Source organism: Dreissena polymorpha, chromosome 4, assembly GCF_020536995.1.
Source record: "Dreissena polymorpha isolate Duluth1 chromosome 4, UMN_Dpol_1.0, whole genome shotgun sequence".
Lineage (NCBI taxonomy): Eukaryota > Metazoa > Mollusca > Bivalvia > Myida > Dreissenidae > Dreissena > Dreissena polymorpha.
The window spans coordinates 110859549-110879691 of record NC_068358.1 but is presented as its reverse complement, the minus strand read 5'-3'; the positions used below and the strand labels follow the sequence as shown (position 1 = coordinate 110879691).

The following is a 20143-nucleotide window of genomic DNA, read 5'->3' as shown; positions in this document are numbered from 1 at the left end:
CAAATAATTAGACGTAATCTACCGATTTATAGGAGTAGTGAAGAGGCAAGTAGGACCTGGAAATAAAATCTGATAAACACACACACACAAATATTGCATTACACTTAAAGCGGCCGATTGCAAATAGCTTTAGATAATAAAATTCGTTCTATTTATAATTGTTTAGACCATCTGTTTGAAATTTTGAAATAGAAGAAACTAGATCTAGACTTTAGCAAAAGGTGTGCTACTTAAAATACAAACTGGGTTACTCCCCCTACTACATTATTTACCACGATAAGTGTTTCTCGGTTATGAAATCACTTTTCTATGTTAAATAATAAACTGACAGAAAGGGTAATTTTATAATGATTAATCTGATTTTACAGTGGGAAAATATTGTATAGGTCGCTATATGAATTTCTGCCTTCGTCGAAGTTATCATATGTAATGATGAAGTGGTACATGTGAGTGTTTGATATTTCGGATCTTATTTTCGGTTAAAATTGATATATCGTAAAAAAAACTCAGTCAATATTACTTCTACCCACTCATACGTCTGGGGTCTAAAAATGCATTGAAACTTGACATTTTGTGTATGTACACTTTATAAGTCGGGTTAAAATTTGACATTTTGTCTTTGTGCACTTTATAAGTCGGGTTAAAGTTTCGACTCATCAAATTGATTCTCCGATCTCTGTGACGCAACTACAGTATATTGTTTAGCATTTAAATTATATTAAACAAAACTGATATTATAGTAGTTAAAAATAGTATTACCGTGGAATTTGATGATAAGTAATATTCCAGCATAACACTTTGCTATTATTTACGATAAATGTTATTAAAACTTGCATATCTTTAATACCTGTATTAAGAGTAACAAACCTGCATAATGGGCATAATTAACTTAAGCTCTGTTTCAAAAGTTTGGGTTTAAAATGCAAATACTTACTCAATAACATTTTCAGAGCAATCTTTCAATGAGTGACTGTTGCTCCAGCCATGGCCACTAGTGATGGTGATGGTGCCACAGGCACTGATAACAATGATGCTGATGTTGCTGCTGTCAGCTGTGATGCTAGCACTGAGCTGTCAGCAGCACAGAGGGCCAGGATAGAGCGAAACCGTCAGAAGGCTTTACTTTTGCGCCAGGCAAGAGTACAGGCACATCCATATGCTTGTGATGCCTTGGGGTAACTTTCAGTGGTGATTTTCAAATCTTGCTTCATTTTTTATACCTTTTTAGCACACCTGAGCAAAATGTGCTTATGGTGAGCTTTTGTGATCACCTTTAGTCTGTCGTCCTCAACATTTGCCTTGTTAACACTCTAAAGGCCATATTTATTGTCAGATCTTCATGAAATTGGTCTGAAGATTTGTGGCAATCAGGGGTTTTTCAGCACTGTCTGCGCCTCCGGAAAACGGAGGCATTCTCAATACAAACGGACCTGATCCCAAACCAAAATTATAACAAAAATTCCCAATTTCCAAAAAAAAAATAAATTTTTTTTGAGAAGGAAGTGTCTTATGACTTATGATTATTAGATTATTAATGTTCCAACTCGTCCAGCTGATGTGTATCATACCAACAAGCACTGCTGTGGTTGGGCGAGGATTCAGCACCATGAACCTGCTGTGCTCCCCATTTCACAGCACATTCACACAAACCAAACTGACTCATCTGATGCTTACCTGCATTAAATGTCAAAATAACAGATAAAAACAAATAATTTGTTAAACCTCTGACTTATTTAAGCATGATAAATTCACAATGTTTTCCCAAAATGAGCTGTTTCATCGAAGCAAAAATTCCCAAAATGGACAATTTTGTCGATAAAAAATTCGCAATTTGGTCAGACTCCTTTTCCCAAAATAGGCAGAAAAACCCCTGTTCAATGATATCTTGGACAAGTTCGAAAATGGTTTTGGTTTGTTGAAATACATGGCTGTGTGGGGGCAGGGCATTTTTCCTTATATGGCTATAGTAAAACTAAAACCTTGCTAACACTCTGGAGGCTACATTTATGGTCCGATCATCATGAAACTTGGTCAGAAGATTTGTCCCAATGATTTCTTGGAAGAGTTTGAAAATTGTTTCAGTTGCTTTAAAAACATGGCTGCCAGAGGGCGGGGCATTTTTCCTAATTATGGCTTTATATGGCTATAGTAAATACTCTAGAGTCTACATTTATTTTTTGATCTTCATAAAACTTGGTTATAACACTTGTTTGAATTATTTATTGAATGAGTTTGAAAATGGTTCAGGTTGGTTGAAAAACATTTCCGTTGAGGGGGCAGGACATTTTTTCTTGTATGGCTATAGTACAACCTTGTTAACACTCTAGAGTCCACATATGTTGTCGATCTTCGTGAAACTTGTAGAAGATTTGTCCAAACAATATCTTGGAAAAGTTCCAAAAAGTTCGGGTTTGCAGAAAAAAACGTGGCCTGCTCAGAACATTTGTTTTAATGACATCTTGGATGTGTTCGAAAGTGGTTCTTGTCTATTGAAAAACATGGCAGCGATGGGGTGGGGCATTTTTCCATATATGGCTATTGTAAAACCTTGTTAACACTCTGGAGGCTATATTTATTGTCTGATAATCCTGAAACATGGTCAGGAGATTTGTCTCAATGATGTCTTGGAGGAGTTTGAAACTGGTTTCAGTTGCTTGAAAAACATTGCTGCTGGGGTGGGGGGCATTTTCCCTTAAATGGCTATATATGGCTATAATAAAACCATGTTAACACTCTAGAGTCCACATTTATTTTCCAAATCTTCATGAACCTTGTTCAGAAATTTTTTCCAATGATATCTTTGACAAGTTCGAAAATGGTTCAGGTTGGTTGAAAAACATGGCCCCTAGGGTGCGGGGCATTGTTCCTTATATGGCTATAGTTAAAACTTGTTAACACTCTAAAAGTCACTGTTATTATCCATTCATCATGAAACTTGGTGAGAAGATTTGTTTTAATGATATACCTTGGATGAATTCCAAAATGGTTCAGGTTGGTTGAAAAACATGACCACCAGGGGGTGGGGCATTTTTCCTTACATGGCTATAGCAAAACATTGTTAGCACTCTAATAGTTACATTTATTGTTCATTCTTCATGAAACTTGGTCAGAACATTCTAATGATACCTTGGGCTGCACAGAACAGGTCAGTTCCTTTGTATCTCAGGTGAGCAACTTTGGGCATTTCAGGCATTTTTGTTGATTTTCTTCGAGTCTTCTTTTCTATTCTTATTCATTATTGAAAATAAATTTATTCTACATTTTCTATTTATTAGTAATTTTTGTTCGCAAAAGTTGTTTCATTAATTTTTTCTTGGCCCTCAATCAAAGATTGCATGTGTCTCCCATGACCCATGCTTGTTGTAGAGACCATTTTGATTAGTTAAAAAAAAGGGGGGGGTAAATTAATTACACTAAAATACTTTTCAACATGCGACATTCAATTGTGCAAGAATTGTTCCTTATGATATAAAGTTGTGCATGTACTACTTTTAATATAATATTGTATATTAAAACTTGCTTTAATATAAATGATGCTTATAAAGTATCAAATGTGCCGAAGCAATGTCAATTCGGCTTCAACTGTTTTTCCATAACATTTCTATAACAACTTGCTGCATATTGCAACATACTTTGTCCAAGGCAGGTATATTCAACTACTGTGACAAGGTCTTGTTTGCCTCTGCAGATGCAGATAAGGCCTTTTTATTTGTGTCTTGTTCTGTGAAAATTGGGCTTAATGCATGTGTGTAAAATGTTGTCCCAGATTAGCCTGTGCAGTCCGCACAGGCTAATCAGGGACGACACTTTCCGCTTTTATTATGCCCCCCTTCGAAGAAGAGGGGGTATATTGCTTTGTTCATGTCGGTCTGTCTGTCGGTCTGTCGGTCCGTCCACCAGGTGGTTGTCAGATGATAACTCAAGAACGCTTGGGCCTAGGACCATGAAACTTCATAGGTACATTGATCATGACTCGCAGATGACCCCTATTGATTTTGAGGTCACTAGGTCAAAGGTCAAGGTCATGGTGACCAGAAATAGTAAAATGGTTTTTGAATGATACCTCAAGAACGCATACGCCTAGGATCATGAAACTTCATGGGTAGATTGATCATGACTTGCAGATGACCCCTATTGATTTTGAGGTCACTAGGTCAAAGGTCAAGGTCACGGTGACCCGAAATAGTAAAATGGTTTCCGGATGATAACTCAAGAACGCATACGCCTAGGATCATGACACTTCATAGGTAGATTGATCATGACTTGCAGATGACCCCTATTGATTTTGAGGTCACAAGGTCAAAGGTCAAGGTCACGGTGACCCGAAATAGTAAAATGATTTTCGGATGATAACTCAAGAACGCTTTTGCCGGGGATCATGACACTTCATAGGTACATTGAATGTGACCTGCAGATGACCCCTGTTGATTTTCAGGTCACTAGTTCAAAGGTCAAGGTCACAGTGACAAAAATCGTATTCACACAATGGCTGCCACTACAACGGACAGCCCATATGGGGGGACTGCACAGGCTAATCTGGGACGACACTTTACGCACATGCATTATGTCCAGTTTTCTCAGAACGCGACACATTTGCATTTCAGAAACAGGGTGAAGGGTCCTCCTAAGGAGATAGACACTGGGGCAGGGTTCTTCTTGGAAGAGGAGGAAATCAAGAAGAGCAAACAGATCAACATTGTTCATGATGGTATATAGAGAATACTATATTAGTGTGATTGTGTACTTATATTTATCCCACGAGTGAAAAAAGGTTTACATGGCGAGGCTTGCCCAGCCTTGTAAGCCTTCCTGAGACGAGTGGGATACATTTAAGTACACAATCACACTAACATATTATTAACCAGGTTTTCCGAAGGAAAAAACTGGTTATTAGATTGGCGAATGCGGGCGGGCTGGCTGGCTGGCTGGCTGGCGGGCTGGCTGGCGGGCTGGCTGGCGGGCGGGCGGAACAAGCTTGTCCGGGCCATAACTTTGTCGTTCATTGTGAGATTTTAAAATCATTTGGCACATTTGTTAACCATCATTAGACGGTGTGTCGCGTGAAAAAATTACGTCAATATCTCCAAGGTCAAGGTCACACTTTGAGTTCAAAGGTAAAAAATAGCCATAAATGAGCTTGTCTGGGCTATAACTATGTCATTCATTATGAGATTCTAAAATCATTTGGCACATTTGTTCACCATCATGGGACGGTGTGTCGCACGAAAGAATCACGTCAATATCTCCAATGTCAAGGTCGCCACGACTAAAAATAGATTTATTTTAAAACAAACTTACAAAGGGGGTTAATTTTGTTTGTTCAGTTTGAGTTGTCTCCCTTTATCAGATTTTTTTTCACAATGAAAACCTGGTTTTGTGACAATTTTGTCCCTTGTTCTATTTATCCTACAATGTTTTTTTATTTAATTTATTGGCGATGCTGCGAAGTTATCATACCATGAAAAAACTCTTCACAATGGCGACCTACATTGTATGTAAAAGACCGAGCCAGTCCGATTGAGATAGCTCGAGTTTTCTTATCGGCATACCTCGCTGATTATCATTGATAAAGGTATAGGAAGCTCAGCTATAAATAGGACAGCATATTCTAGGAAAAAGATTTAATAATATTTTGAAAATGTTAATTTTAAATCAGTTAGGCCCTATATTTAATCCATTATATGTTTATAGATGAAACAACTATGCATTTTCTGTATTGTATTTGACATTTGGTGTGATTCAGTAAATAAATTGCGAATTAAAATGTGTATAATTAACTTTCAACGCGATCATGAGTGTAAGAAAACGAATTATTTAGAACCTGCCATATGTAAACGTTGTAGCGATTATGGTATATAAATAGCATAATAGCATAATAGCCGTATAACATGTGTAAAACTCGCTCTTGTGCGTGCTTTCTCATTTTGCATATTTAATAAACTTTTCAAACAAAAATTACAGAGCCACATCAGTGCAAATACTATGTTTGATAATCCAATCGTTTGTTGGATATTGTTTGCTGTTTTAAACACATATTAGGTCATATTGCGGAGATTTAGTTAACCTTACCATGTGTTCATGGGCGAACTCACGTATTCAAGTGCTCTTACGACTATGTGCTCATACCTACTTTCGAGAATCATCATGAAATTATTGTCGTACTTAACAAACAAACATGCCTAAGCTTATTGAATAAGAGAAAAAAAATAATCAAAAGAGAAAAATTATATGTTCATGCACACGGGCATGTGAAATCACGTCCGTACACATAGCATCATTAACTTAGAAAAAGAAACAACAAAATTAATTTAAAGTTCGGTATGATATACATGTGAAATTAAATAGCATGGTGTAATTAAAGAGCAGGTCAAGATTTGAATTTATATGCTGAAACGTAATGTTATAACCCACATAGGTTTTACTGTAACAGAACGTTTTTTTTAAGATAAGTGGTACAGAAAATACACGTTAAATATCTTTTTAAAGATATTTCTTGTTACCGGTATATTTGATCGAGAATGTAACCCACCTCCCAGTTTCGCTGAATGGATCAAGTTCCCCATGGGTACTACTTCCCCGTACCCCCAATTTTTATGCCCCCGGTAGCATATAGCAGTTGAACTGTCCGTCAGTCAGTATGTCAGTGTGTACATTTGTATGTCAGTCTGTCTGTCCGTCAGAAAAAAAACTTTAACGTTAGCCATAACTTTTGCATTATTGAAGATAGAAACTTGATATTTGGCATGCATGTGTATCTCATGAAGCTGCGCATTTTGAGTGGTGGAAGTTCAAGGTCAAGGTCGTCCTTTAAGGTCAAAGGTAAAAAAATAATCAAAGCGGCGTTCCCATGAAGCTGCACATTTTGAGTGGTGGAAGTTCAAGGTCAAGGTAATCCTTCAAGGTCAAAGGGCAAAAAAAATAATTCAAAGCAGCGCAATAGGGGGCATTGTGTTTCTTACGAACACATCTCTTGTTTTTTGTACCCTACATTTTTCGTACCCAATATTGTTCGTACCCATTTTTTTCATACCCAAATTGTTGCTCGTACCCAAATTTTTTTCGTACCCAATTTTTTTCCAACCCAATTTTTTTTCGTAACCAAATCTTTTTTCGTACCCAATTTTTTTTTCAGCATAATTTTTGTACCCAAAATTTTCGTACCCATTTTGTTCCTACCCAAAATTTTCATACCCACAGACACAATTGTGGTGATGTAGATAAACTTAAATAGATGCGTCTATATCAATCATCTTCAAAAGCATCGTCACACCAGTACTGTCAGTACTTTGATTCCTGATGCAATCAAAATAGAAGTCTTTAATTGATATAATGAAAGCAAAAACACATTAAATTAACTGAATCTAACATTGCGTAGTAATATTAATTGTGATCTTTCCTGTTTACGGAGCCTGAAATAGTCCTTAAGAATTCCACGCAAAAGAAGAGTAACGAAACAAAATATCGCTATACGCCTCAATTCAAATTTAATCATTGTTCCAAATGTTACACACTCAAGTAGAACACAGACGGTTGTTTTCAAACTACAATTCTTGTTTCCTCACTGTAAAATACCCAAAACATAAATGGCTGCCATTTTGAAATTTACAAAATGTGTAGACTACTGCGTGAAGCATGATTCAGCATTTATCCCCGCCAATATTGTAAATTTTACTCTATAAACAACTCTTCTTTTTACACACTTTTTACTTACTGACATAAAAAAGTAAAACATCTACTGGTTGTTGTTCTACTCACTGAAGTTGTGTAATAACCATGTTTATTTTCGTAAAGTTTAATTTGCTTCCATGAAGAGTTAACCTAAAATTCTGGACACATTTTTTATCGCCATCCATCTTTTCCATGTTAAAGCGATCTTTTTACGTTTTGGTAAATTGACAAAATTGAAAAAAGTTGTTTCAGATTCGCAAATTTTTCGTTTTAGTTATGATATTTGTGAGGAAACAGTAATACTGAACATTGACCATGGTCTAATATAGCCATTATATGCATGTTTTGACGATTTAAAAAATGAAAATTATAAAGCGTTGCAACGCGAAACGATTGAATAATTTGGAGAGTTCTGTTGTTGTCGTTTAATTTTGTGAAACTACGAAGATTGCTTATATAAAGTATAAAATCCGTCTTTCGTACATACTTGGCAGGATGGCCGAGCGGTCTAATTGGTTTTTGCTCCAGGATTCCGGGGGTCACTGGATCAAGCCCTGATGCGGTCTACTTTAAAAAAAAAAATTATTCTTGTTTTTTTACAGGAGCTTTTTAGATCCAATGTTTACATTTATCAATATAAAGCATTTTATGACAAACTTCAAAACATGCCAAAATCTGTGAAAAGGCCCCTTTAAAGCACAGGGTGTAAGCAGGTAATTCTTTGTGGATAGACATTCTTTGATTGACTGACAAAAGAACGACTTATTCATCAAAGCAATTACCCTTTTAATTCAACATTGATTTCCTTCGAACAGTTAAAGAACAATTCACTGACACATTTCTTAAATTTAGAATCTAATCCATCAAATGTTCAACAAAATATCGCGTTATTCGTATACATTCGACATTTTAACGAAATCGATAATGCAGTCTTACCAATTTCATTCCAGTTTTATATCCCAACACTATTATTTACATTCACAATATTATAATAATCCACCGCAAACACACACACACTAATCGTTCGATGCTTAAAAAATATTTAACTTAAATAAAAACCCTCCAAGTAAGAATTATTGTTGTCCTTAAATCCAAAGCATCTAGCTAGTGTCGTCATTTAAATTACGACACATGAGATACGTCATAATTTGCGTAATGAATTCAATGAATATATAAGTACGGAAAGCTGGTTCTTCATAAATTTTAGTGAAGGACCAAAGAAGTATGATTGTAAGACTCGAAACCTGTGCCTATTTATAATTAAGTATTAAAGTAAGCTAGATATAATAGACGTTTATACATGGCTGAGCCGGGCCGGGCAGTGATCAATCTAATCGGCCCCAGTTCGCAAACGGCCCTTGGGCCGTTATGCTCCCTGCGGGCCAATTATCACTGTCCGGCCCGGCTCAGCCGTGTATTATCCTCTAAATAATACATTGTAAACACACAAACTCTTTAACTCGTTAAACGACTGCGTAGCCAATGACCCGAATGACGCAATAAGGGGTGAAAGGCCAAAAAAGTAGTCCCTATGTACATGTTCTAAAAATATCTGTAGGATAAACCTTATCTAAAAATATCTGTGGAGAAAACCTTATCTGTATGAGTCCTATTATGTTCTATAAAATCATTTAGCTGTAGGTTAAAACAAAGTGTCTTGGTGTCAAACATTCAGCCATGTTTGCAACCTAATGGCTTATCAGTGTTTGTATGGCGTGGTCAACATATTGAATACTAAATGATTTTGCCAGGGATACGAAATGTAATTGCTTGTTGCTTCAATGGGTTGAAGTGAAAATTTCGGAGTAAATTAAAATTAAAACTTACTGAACACTTTCTCATTTAAGCTTGTTACTATGATATCTTTAAGTTAAGCTAGTCATTTAAGTATTTGAGTTAGATATTTTGTTTCAATCGTTTAACAAAATATACATCTGTAAAGTGTTTACTTTATTTTTAGAATGACTATTGGAATTTATTTAATTATAGGAAGTATATTAAATTAGCCATGTCATGCCAAATGGGTCACATGTGGCCAGCGTAGCTCAAGACATACCTGCACAGTCACTTAATTCTTAGTGGTTACATTAGTGGATATAGGTTCTCTTGACCAGACTGTGCAAATACGCGGGCTAGTATGGAGCTACGCTAGCCAAATGTGGCTTAAGACCCATTTTCGCATGATGTGGGTCATATATAGTTCATACTTGTAATTGTATCCAAGTATTATTAATATATCAAACTTTAATCTGTTTCTAGGCAGAGTCAATTATGACGCAATTAAATTTCAGGGAAATGCAAACACTTGGTTCATTAACCAGTTGACAGAAGTCAACAGCCTGACCAGGAACTATCAAATACGCATTTTTAGTGATGGGTTACACAGAATCATTCATGTTTTTTGCTGTCAATACACCTGCAGCATTGTCCTAATACATAAATAGCCCCCATGAGAAGAAAAAAAAAGGATTGTCAATATGTTTACAAAAATTTTGAGCCAGAGAGAAAATTGGATCATTGAATGAACATTTTACGTCCACAGATCCTGTGCTGGACTTTGACAACAGTCTGTTCTGCAGCGCATGTGACAAGGAGTTTATGGACAGCTTCTGCTATGCTAAGTTTGGAGAAGAAATCTGTGACAAATGTGGGTAAGGGTCGAACAATGTAAATATTGTTGTGAATCAATTTGAGTGCACTTGCTTCATAGTTAATTAAACACAGAGGAAAAATGTCTTTGGTTATTATAAATACTCTAAGTAAATGTTGATACAAAAGTTATTTAAAAACTACGCGTGTCAGAAAATTTAGAGACACTCTAAAAATTTGGCATTTATAGTTGGATACGGGTATGCAATATTATATGTATAGCGCCCATTGTATCAAAGACAATATTACACGTCATACAGTATACATTTCGTTTACACTTTATTAAAGATAATTTCACATGCATTTTTTTTTTACAGAAAGTTACTCCAAGACTGTACTTTGATCAATGGCTTTCAAAAATACGCATTTTATTTACCGATACTCTAGAATGAACCTGTAATTAAGACAATGATCAAATCTGCTAACTATAAATTCTTTGTACATCAGTCGTTGTCTAAACCTTCAATTGTGTGTTTAACTCGGAACAGGGTGCATTTGTCAGTTTTTGTTTTAAGGCGAAACCACCAGATAAGCAAAAAACTGGGCAGAAATCTGGTAAAATAGTGCTGTAGAAAATGCTGTCCAAAATTAAGAATCATTAATTATGAACGAAAACCTTAAACATTTAGAGTCATGAAAAATAATTATTTTGGCAAAAAAGGGTTGTCCGAAAATTTAGTGTCTTAAAACTTACAGTAATTGCGGTATGTAATTTCAGTGTGCCTATTTAATAATGATCATTTATATCAATCATGTCTCAATAGATTCTTTATATAATTGGAACCCAATCTGTTTGTCTGTCTTTCATTTAATTTTTCTGTTGATTTTTTTTGTTGTTGTTATAATTTTAAATACATAACATTGTAAGTGTTTTCTATGTAGATACTGAAGTTGTGGCAAAGCAAGCTTATCACTTACCTCAAACCATAAAACTGATCCAAATGAAATCAAATTCAGGCTAGTAGACAGTTGAATTTTGGAAACATATGTCAAGAAAATTTCTGATTTAAAATTAAGGTTTGGTCTAGGCCAGTACTTATCCAATATGTGCTTATTTGCTAGTTTATTAAAATAAACCTGTATTAATTGAAACAATCCTATAAATTGTCTTTTGTGCATCTATTTGACGATGTGATGAAAAATGAGAATTAATTTCTCACTAATTTCTCTTAACGCATTCCCTGCATGTTACTCTCCCATCTTATAGCAAAGAGGAGGACAAGTTCCCACTGATCACACGGACAGAGGCCAAGAACCGGTTCCTGCTCAAGGATGTTGACCTGGACAAGCGGGAACCAGAACTGAGGTTCATACTAAAAAAGAACCCGCATAACCAGAGATGGGGTGACATGAAGCTCTACCTTGAATGTCAGGTATGTGACATGAAAATCTACATTGAATGTCAGATATGTGACATGAAGCTCTACCTTGAATGTCAGGTATATGACATGAAACTCTACCTTGAATGTCAGGAATATGACATGAAGCTCTACCTTGAATGTCAGGTATATGACATGAAGCTCTTCCTTGAATGTCAGGTATATGACATGAAACTCTACCTTTAATGTCAGGTATATGACATGAAGCTCTACCTTGAATGTCAGGTATATGACATGAAGCTCTACCTTGAATGTAAGGTTTATGGCATGAAGCTCTACCTTGAATGTCGGGTATTTGACATGAATCTCTACCTTGAATGTCGGGTATGTGACATGAAGCTCTACCTTGAATGTCGGGTATTTGACATGAAACTCTTCATTGAATGTCAGATATGCGACATGAAGCTCTACCTTGAATATCAGGTATGTGACATGAAATTCTACCTTGAATGTCAGGTATATGACATGAAGCTCTACCTTGAATGTCGGGTATTTGAAATGAAACTCTACCTTGAATGTCAGGTATATGACATGAAGTTCTACCTTGAATGTCAGGTATATGACATGAAACTCTACCTTGAATGTCAGGTATATGACATGAAACTCTACCTTGAATGTCAGGTATATGACATGAAGCTCTACCTTGAATGTAAGGTATATGACATGAAGCTCTACCTTGAATGTCGGGTATGTGACATGAAACTCTACCTTGAATGCAAGATATGTGACATGAAACTCTACCTTGAATGTCAGGTATGTGACATGAAGCTCTACCTTGAATGTCAGATATGTAACATGAAACTCTACCTTGAATGTCTGGTATGTGACATGAAGCTCTACCTTGAATGTCAGATATGTGACATGAAGCTCTTCCTTGAATGTCAGGTATTTGACATGAAACTCTACCTTGTATGTCAGATTTGTCACATGAAACTCTACCTTGAATGTCAGGTATGTGACATGAAACTCTACCTTGAATGTCAGGTATGTAACATGAAACTCTACCTTGAATATCAGGTATATGACATGAAGCTCTACCTTGAAAGTCAGGTATTTGACATGAAACTATACCTTGAATGTCGGGTATGTGACATAAAGGTCTACCTTGACTGTCAGGTATGTGACATGAAACTCTACCTTGAATGTAAAGTATATGACATGAAGCTGTACCTTGAATGTCAGGTATTTGACATGAAACTATACCTTGAATGTCGGGTATGTGACATAAAGGTCTACCTTGACTGTCAGGTATGTGACATGGAACTCTACCTTGAATGTAAGGTATATGACATGAAGCTCTACCTTATATGTCAGGTATGTGACATGAAACTCTACCTTAAAAGGTCAGGTATGTGACATAAAACTCTACCTTGAATGTCAGGTATGTGACATAAAACTCTACCTTGAATGTCAGGTATGTGACATGAAATTCTACCTTGAATGTTAGGTATACGACTTGAAGCTCTTCCTTGAATGTAAGGTATGTGACAGGAAACTCTACCTAAAATGTCAGGTATGTGACATGGAACTCTACCTTTAATGTCAGGTATGTGACATGAAGCTCTACCTTGAATGTCAGATATGTGACATGAGACTCTACCTTAAATTTAGGTATATGACATGAAGCTCTACCTTGAATGTCAGGTATTTGACATTAAACTATACCTTGAATGTCAGGTATGTGGCATAAAGGTCTATCTTGACTGTCAGGTATGTGACATGAAACTCTACCTTGAAGGTCAGGTATGTGACATAAAACTCTACCTTGAATATCAGGTATGTGACATGAAGCTCTATTTGAATGTCAGATATGTGACATGAAATTCTACCTTGAATGTGAGGTATATGACATGAAGCTCTACCTTGAATGTCAGGTATATGACATGAAGCTCTACCTTGAATGTCAGGTATGTGACATGAAACTCTACCTTGAATGTCAGGTATGTGACATGAAACTCTACATTATATGTCAGGTATGTGACAAGAAAATCTACCTTGAATGTCAGGTATGTGACATGAAGTTTTACCTTGAAAGCAAGGTATGTGACATGAAGTACCTTGAATGTCAGGTATGTGACATGAAGCTTTATCTATAATGTCAGGTATGTGACATGAAAGTCTACATTGAATGTGAGGTATGTGACATGAAGTTCTACCTTAAATGTCAGATATGTTACATGAAGTTCTACATTTAATGTCAGGTATGTGACATGAAGCTCTACATTGAATGTCAAAAAAATTTGCTCCAATCATGCCACTAGAGTTAACACTGGCCACACCCATGGTTCTTCTGACTTTTATACTATATCAAAATAACTCTATCTTTGAAACAGCAGTATAGTACTTGGTACACATGATGCGGTAGTCAGTGGTCCTCCAAAATTAAAACAAAATTGCAGATGTTGTCAAAACTGGCAATTGCATAAAAGTAACTTTGTTAATCAACCTGCTACATATTATTACATGCCGCATGGTGGTGGGGGGGTTATCATTGTTCTTTCGCCTTTCTTGAGAAACTTAAGATGCATGTTAACTTTCTCCTTTGCAAGTTGACATTTCCATAGAATCGGAATTCTTTAATTGCAAAGTTCTTTCTTAATGGAAAGTGGACTTTGCATTTCTCCAAATTTGTTCAATTTCAGATATAAGTTTTTCACTTGGAGTGGACTTTTTTATGCATGTGGATATCTGCTTAACAAGCAGACTTTGATTTAATGTGAACTTTCTCTTTCTCTGACTTTCTTAACTTAAGAGGGACTTTCTAATTACAGCTTTTTAATGCTCCCCCGAAAATTTTTTGGGGGGAGCATATAGTCACCGCTTCGTCTGTCCGTCCGTCCATATGTCCGTCCGTCCGTGCACAATTTTTGTCCGGGCTATTTCTCAGCAATTAATGACCGGAATTCAATTAAACTTTATGGGAAGCTTTACTACCAATTGGAGATGTTCATATTATCAGTTATCTGGTCGGATGATTTTTCACAGAGTTAAGGCCCTTTGAAATTTTCCATTAACTGTACATATAGTGCAATTCTTGTCTGGGCTATTTCTCAGCAACTAATGACCGGAATTTAATGAAACTTTATGGGAAGCTTCACTATCAAGAGGACATGTGCATATTATCAGCCGGTTCTCGTCGGATGATTTTTCACAGACTTATGGCCCTTTGAAATTTTCCATTAACTGTACCAGGGGTGTCAATTTTCCAGAATATTCCGGAAATCCGGATTTGAGCTGTCCAGGGTTGATTTTGAGGTGAATGTAAATCCGATGAGTTTGTTTAAGGCGGGAGGGGGTAGGGACAAAATTCTTTTATTGCGGGATCATTTCAGAACGAATATTGTTATAGCATCGTCGGCATTCCGGACATTTGCGATTGGTACCGATTTTATTTATTGATTTCTGATTGGTAAGCGACTGGCACTGACATGAGCAGGCACTGGCAAAGTAAAGCACTGCAATATCATATTTTAAAACAATATGTTAATCAAATTATATATTGACTGCGTATTTGCTAGGTTACTGGTTACTGGTTTTCATTTTCTGCAGTCAAACGATATGCATATTTAATTTCATTTGCAAATGATGTATCGCGACATGTTTTCGGACAGTCGTTTTCGGATACGCTGGTTTGTTAATTACATTTCGAAGTTCTTAATATCATTTGTTTAGAATGACAAATACACCTGCGGTGTTACGGATGGTTTGGTTTATAATATTTCGTATTGTACTCACCAGAAATTGCACCTACAAAGACTATAAAAAAAGAAGAATAAGCTAGGGCTCGGGGGGGGGGGGGGGGGGGGGGGGGGGAATTCAATGAAACTTTATGGGAAGCTTCATTACCAACAAGAGATGTGCATATAATCAGCTGGTTATGGTCGGATAATTTTTTACAGGGTTATGGCCCTTTGAAATTTTCTATAAACTGTACATATAGTGCAATTCTTGTCTGGGCTATTTCTCCCCAACTACTGACTGGAATTCAATGAAGCTTTATGGGGAGCTTAACTACCTTGAGGAGATGCGCATGTTATTTGTGGGTTCTGGTTAGATTATTAATTTAGAGAGTTATGGCCCTTTGAAATTTTTAAGTTGCTAAACCATCCATCGTATTATTTTGTCCAAAGTTATGCCCCTCAAGACGTTTCCTTTTATCTGAATATATAGTGCAATATTGTGAAAAAAACAACCTTTGGGGAGCAACACCCGTCTCCGACGATTTCTTGTTTCATTGCAAATAGACCTGCCATAGTTAAATGACTACAATAATTGCAGACTGGTGGAATCATTGTGGGCAGACTTTCTTTATTACATGTGAACGTTCCAAATCGCTTGGAGAGTTATTCCATTGCATGCAGACATTCTGCATTGCAGGTAAAGCGTCGGGCACTGGAGGTGTGGGGAGGGGAGGACCAAATAGAGGAGGCAAGGCAGCAGAGAGTAGACAACAAGGAGAAGGCCAAACAGAAGAAGTTTGATAAGAAAGTGAAAGGTTCTGAATTGCTTATATGAAGGTTTCTGTAAGAAAATGATTTATTTTACAAATAAGTGTTTGATATAGAAATGCATCCAAATTTAGAATCTTCATGTAAGTTTAAAACCCTGGCTGGAAGTTTATCTGTATATGTGATACTTTGTAATATATGTTTGACACTGAATACACCTATTTATCTTCTTTGACAATAAAAATCCTATCTTTTTCACTGGGTCTCCTTTGTATTACAGATTTGCGACATGCCGTTCGTAGCAGCCTTCTGAGGAAGGACAAGGAGGTACATGAACACCAGTTTGGACCTGAACAATATGACGAGGAGGAAGACGAATACTCCAAAACGTGCACAACATGCAAATATGTGATGACTTATGAGAAAATGTGAAACAAACAGTTTTGTAAAAACAGCAACTGATTACGTGGTAGACATTGAGTTTCAACTAGCTGTTGATTTAAAGAGAGTAAATATGCGATCCTACTTTAAAAAGTAATTACAGATAACAGGTTGGTGAATAAAAAATGGGAATAAAAGTTTTCAATTAGTGTTACAAAAATATCACAGAAATAAAAATGACACAATTACAAATAATGTAACTATTTAAATTTAAAGAATCAAGTACACTTTTAAGATCACACATTTTTTCTTTAGGAACTAATTCGAGTGAACTTGTCTGTGTTGGCTTTACATGAAGTATTATGAGTTTCATTAAAGTAAACACAATTCCGTTTAATGTCTGAACAAGTCCTTTAAGCGATTTGCCAAACCCTCTGTATGCAAACATTGTGACAACTGGGCTATGGAGACCTGTCTATACAATATGAAGATTCTCAATAGGTTAAAATCATATTGTGTTTCTGGAAAGATTCACAGCATTTTTATTTTTCTTGTAGTGTTGAAACTGGAAAACGGTGCAAGCTAGGTAGAACATTTTCTTCATTGACGGACAAATATTTATTACTACCGATAGTTCTTTTGAAAAAGTATTTAAATATTGTTTTCATGAAATTATAATGAAATACCAAGTTCTGATGTTATGTTATCAAATGTTAAAATTTAAATAGGATGTTTTCCTTTTAGGTAATTGGTAATGAAATATTTCTGCAGGTTTACTCATATTGTAATTTGTTTTTATTTAATGAAGTGTCATGGAAAAAAAAGGGCCCTACACCATTTTAGCTCCCAACCAGCCTGTACATTTGCCATGTCTGGTCTGGAGCGATTCCTGTCCACTACAAAGTCACGAGAGGTTTCTTGATCTTAAGAGAATGCGCACGTTGCCTCGAGTTATGCTGGCTGTATATAGCATAAGACCCATTTTTGCACAGCACAGTTCAATTGTATAACTTGTGGTTTGGTTTTTGTTGGAAATGCTGACTTTGGACACATTTACTAGAGCAAACTATATTATTGTTTCTCAGGTCAGAATTATGAACTGCCAGATTAGTTGTGCTAAAAGGATTTCATCTTTTTATAGGATTGTTTTGCAGTACTGATTATAAAAGTAATAGGGATTTAGCCATACTTAAGATATGCAACAAGTGCCCAAAAGGGGCAGATCAACTGTTGTGAAAAATCACTTTATGGTAAAACTTCATATTTTTAGTGACAAAAATATGCTGTTTCCCCTAAAGTACTTATATTCAAGCATCCATTCAGCGCACATTCCTTGTGGTATGGTTTTTTGAAGCAATAATTTGATGCTTATACTGTACGTTACTCTATTAGACTTTCAATAGCCAATAAAACACATAGAGTTTGTATTCTAGAGAATATTAACACATGACAGAGACAAAAAACAATTATATATTGTGTGGCGTTCAGAGAAAACTGGGCATAATGCATGTGCGTAAAGTGTCGTCCCAGATTAGCCTGTGCAGTCTGAACAGGCTAATCAGGGACGACACTTTCCGCTTTTATGGTATTTTTATGCCCCCAGAACATAGGTTCTGGGGGCATATTAAAATCGCACCGTCCGTCAGTTTGTCCGTCCAGATTAGTTTCCGCTCAATAAGTCAAGCAATTGTCATCAGATCTTCACCAAACTTCATGAATATGTGTTAGGCTATAAGATCTAGGTCAAGTTGGATAATGGGCTAATTTGACTTAGACACTCCTGAGTAACGGCCCTTGAATTATCGTTAAAAAAAAAAATTCTCGTTTCCGCTCAATAACTCGAGCAAATGTCATAGGATCTTCACCAAACTTCATGAAAATGTGTAAGGTCATAAGATATAGGTCAAGTTTGATAATCAGCGAAATTGACCATGACAATCCTGAGTAACGGCCCTTGAATGATTGAAAATTTGAGTTTTTTCTCGTTTCCGCTCAATAACTCAAGCAATTGTCATCGGATCTTCACCAAACTTCATTAAAATTAGAAAGGCAATACAATCTAGGTTAAGTTAGATATTCGGCCAAATTGACCTAGACACTCCTGAGTTACGGCCCTTGAATCATCGAAAAATTTAGTTTGTTCTCGTTTCCGCTCAATAACTCGAGCAATTGTCATCGGATCTTCACCAAACTTCATAAAAATGTAAGGCAATACAATCTAGGATAAGTTTGATAATCAGCCAAATTTACCCAGGCACTTCTGAGTTATGGCTCTTGAATCATCAAAAAATTGTGTTTCCGCTCGAAAAATGCTCATAACTTATATGTCGCTTCAGATGTAAATTTCATATTTTGTATGCATGTGTATGTGGACAAGGCCTTTCATTACGCACAAAAATTTTGACCCCTTTGACCTTAAACTTAGGGTCCGCGTTTAGGTTTCAAAATCTGCATTTAGGTTTCAAAAAAGCTTTTTTTGGGGGCATATGTCTTCCGATGGAGACAGCTCTTGTTAGTTTCAAGGAAGTTCCTTCTTACTGCAAATCAAGTTTAGGCGGAAAGTGTCGTCCCTGATTAGCCTGTGCGGACTGACACTTTACGCACATGCATTAGGCCCTGTGCGGACTGACACTTTACGCACATGCATTAAGCCCTGTGTGGACTGACACTTTACGCACATGCATTAAGCCCTGTGCGGACTGACACTTTATGCACATGCATTAAGCCCTGTGCGGACTGACACTTTACGCACATGCATTAAGCCCTGTGCGGACTGACACTTTACGCACATGCATTAAGCCCTGTGTGGACTGACACTTTACGCACATGCATTAAGCCCTGTGCGGACTGACACTTTACGCACATGAATTAAGCCCAGTTTTGTCAGAATAAGGCTCTATTTATTTTGAAAGGCCGGGACATAAAAATGGATGTGGGCCATATTTTAAAAAGAATGAGGCATTAAATGGAAGGTGCTTCCCATTCCTTGCGGCCAATCTGCTAAAGCTATATAGGTACTTAATTTGCAATTAGCAGAATTTATTGTAGTCTGAAGGTGATCCGGTTTTATTTTAATTGCATTAGTGCTATTTTACTGGTTTATACAACTAAATATGTATAACATAATTATAAAATGCAAATGTAATATAAAGTTGAAATTTGTTGTAGTTTTTATTTTGGTGTCAGAACTGTTCATGCATTTGTTTTATGATTGTTGAATAAAGTTGGTGTAGTTATTCATAAATTAATTGTGCATACCAACCTGATTTTGGTTCTCTATTTTGATTTTTCTATATATTCATCATGATGCTAGCTGATTTAAGCTAGCATGATTGAAAATGCTTGACATTATTGCAAACCATTTCAAAAGAAAATAAAGAAAACATAATAACCTTTTCTGTCTTAATTATGTCTTAATTATATGGTGTTTGCATAAAATGGGTTTTATTGCTCAAGATGATGAAATTAGCTGGTTAGTTCTATACCTTGTTGAGCTTTATTTAAAGGAATTTCTGGAATCAAGAATATCTTGCGAATGCCATGATATTATTATATATTTTTTAAACAGCTGACTTTGCATGATCATGCATCTCTTTGAACTGAAATTGATACATAAAT

General features: G+C 36.2%; 1 protein-coding gene across 2 annotated transcripts; it reads left to right on the top strand.

Moving 5' to 3' along the window:
* The first annotated feature begins 254 nt into the window (after nt 1-254).
* LOC127879360 (DNA repair protein complementing XP-A cells homolog) lies at nt 255-19920 on the top strand. Of its 2 annotated transcripts, none has more exons than XM_052426141.1 (7): nt 255-336; nt 951-1175; nt 4605-4708; nt 10211-10319; nt 11525-11690; nt 16074-16191; nt 16425-19920. In XM_052426141.1, exons 2-7 carry the CDS (start codon nt 985-987, stop codon nt 16574-16576), a joined length of 840 nt encoding a protein of 279 aa, XP_052282101.1. In that variant the 5' UTR covers nt 255-336; nt 951-984; the 3' UTR covers nt 16577-19920. The 2 variants fall into 2 exon arrangements, with proteins under 2 accessions (XP_052282101.1, XP_052282100.1); XM_052426140.1 differs by having other exon boundaries at nt 258-446.
* The last annotated feature ends 223 nt before the right edge of the window (nt 19921-20143 follow it).

Bases quoted from the DNA above. Each gene is read 5' to 3' on its own strand.
- LOC127879360 (XM_052426141.1), top strand. From the start codon at position 985: ATGGCCACTAGTGATGGTGATGGTGCCACAGGCACTGATAACAATGAT. The intron at 1,176-4,604 runs GTAACTTTCAGT...TTTGCATTTCAG, and splicing joins TATGCTTGTGATGCCTTGGG to AAACAGGGTGAAGGGTCCTC. The intron at 16,192-16,424 runs GTTCTGAATTGC...TTTGTATTACAG, and splicing joins GTTTGATAAGAAAGTGAAAG to ATTTGCGACATGCCGTTCGT.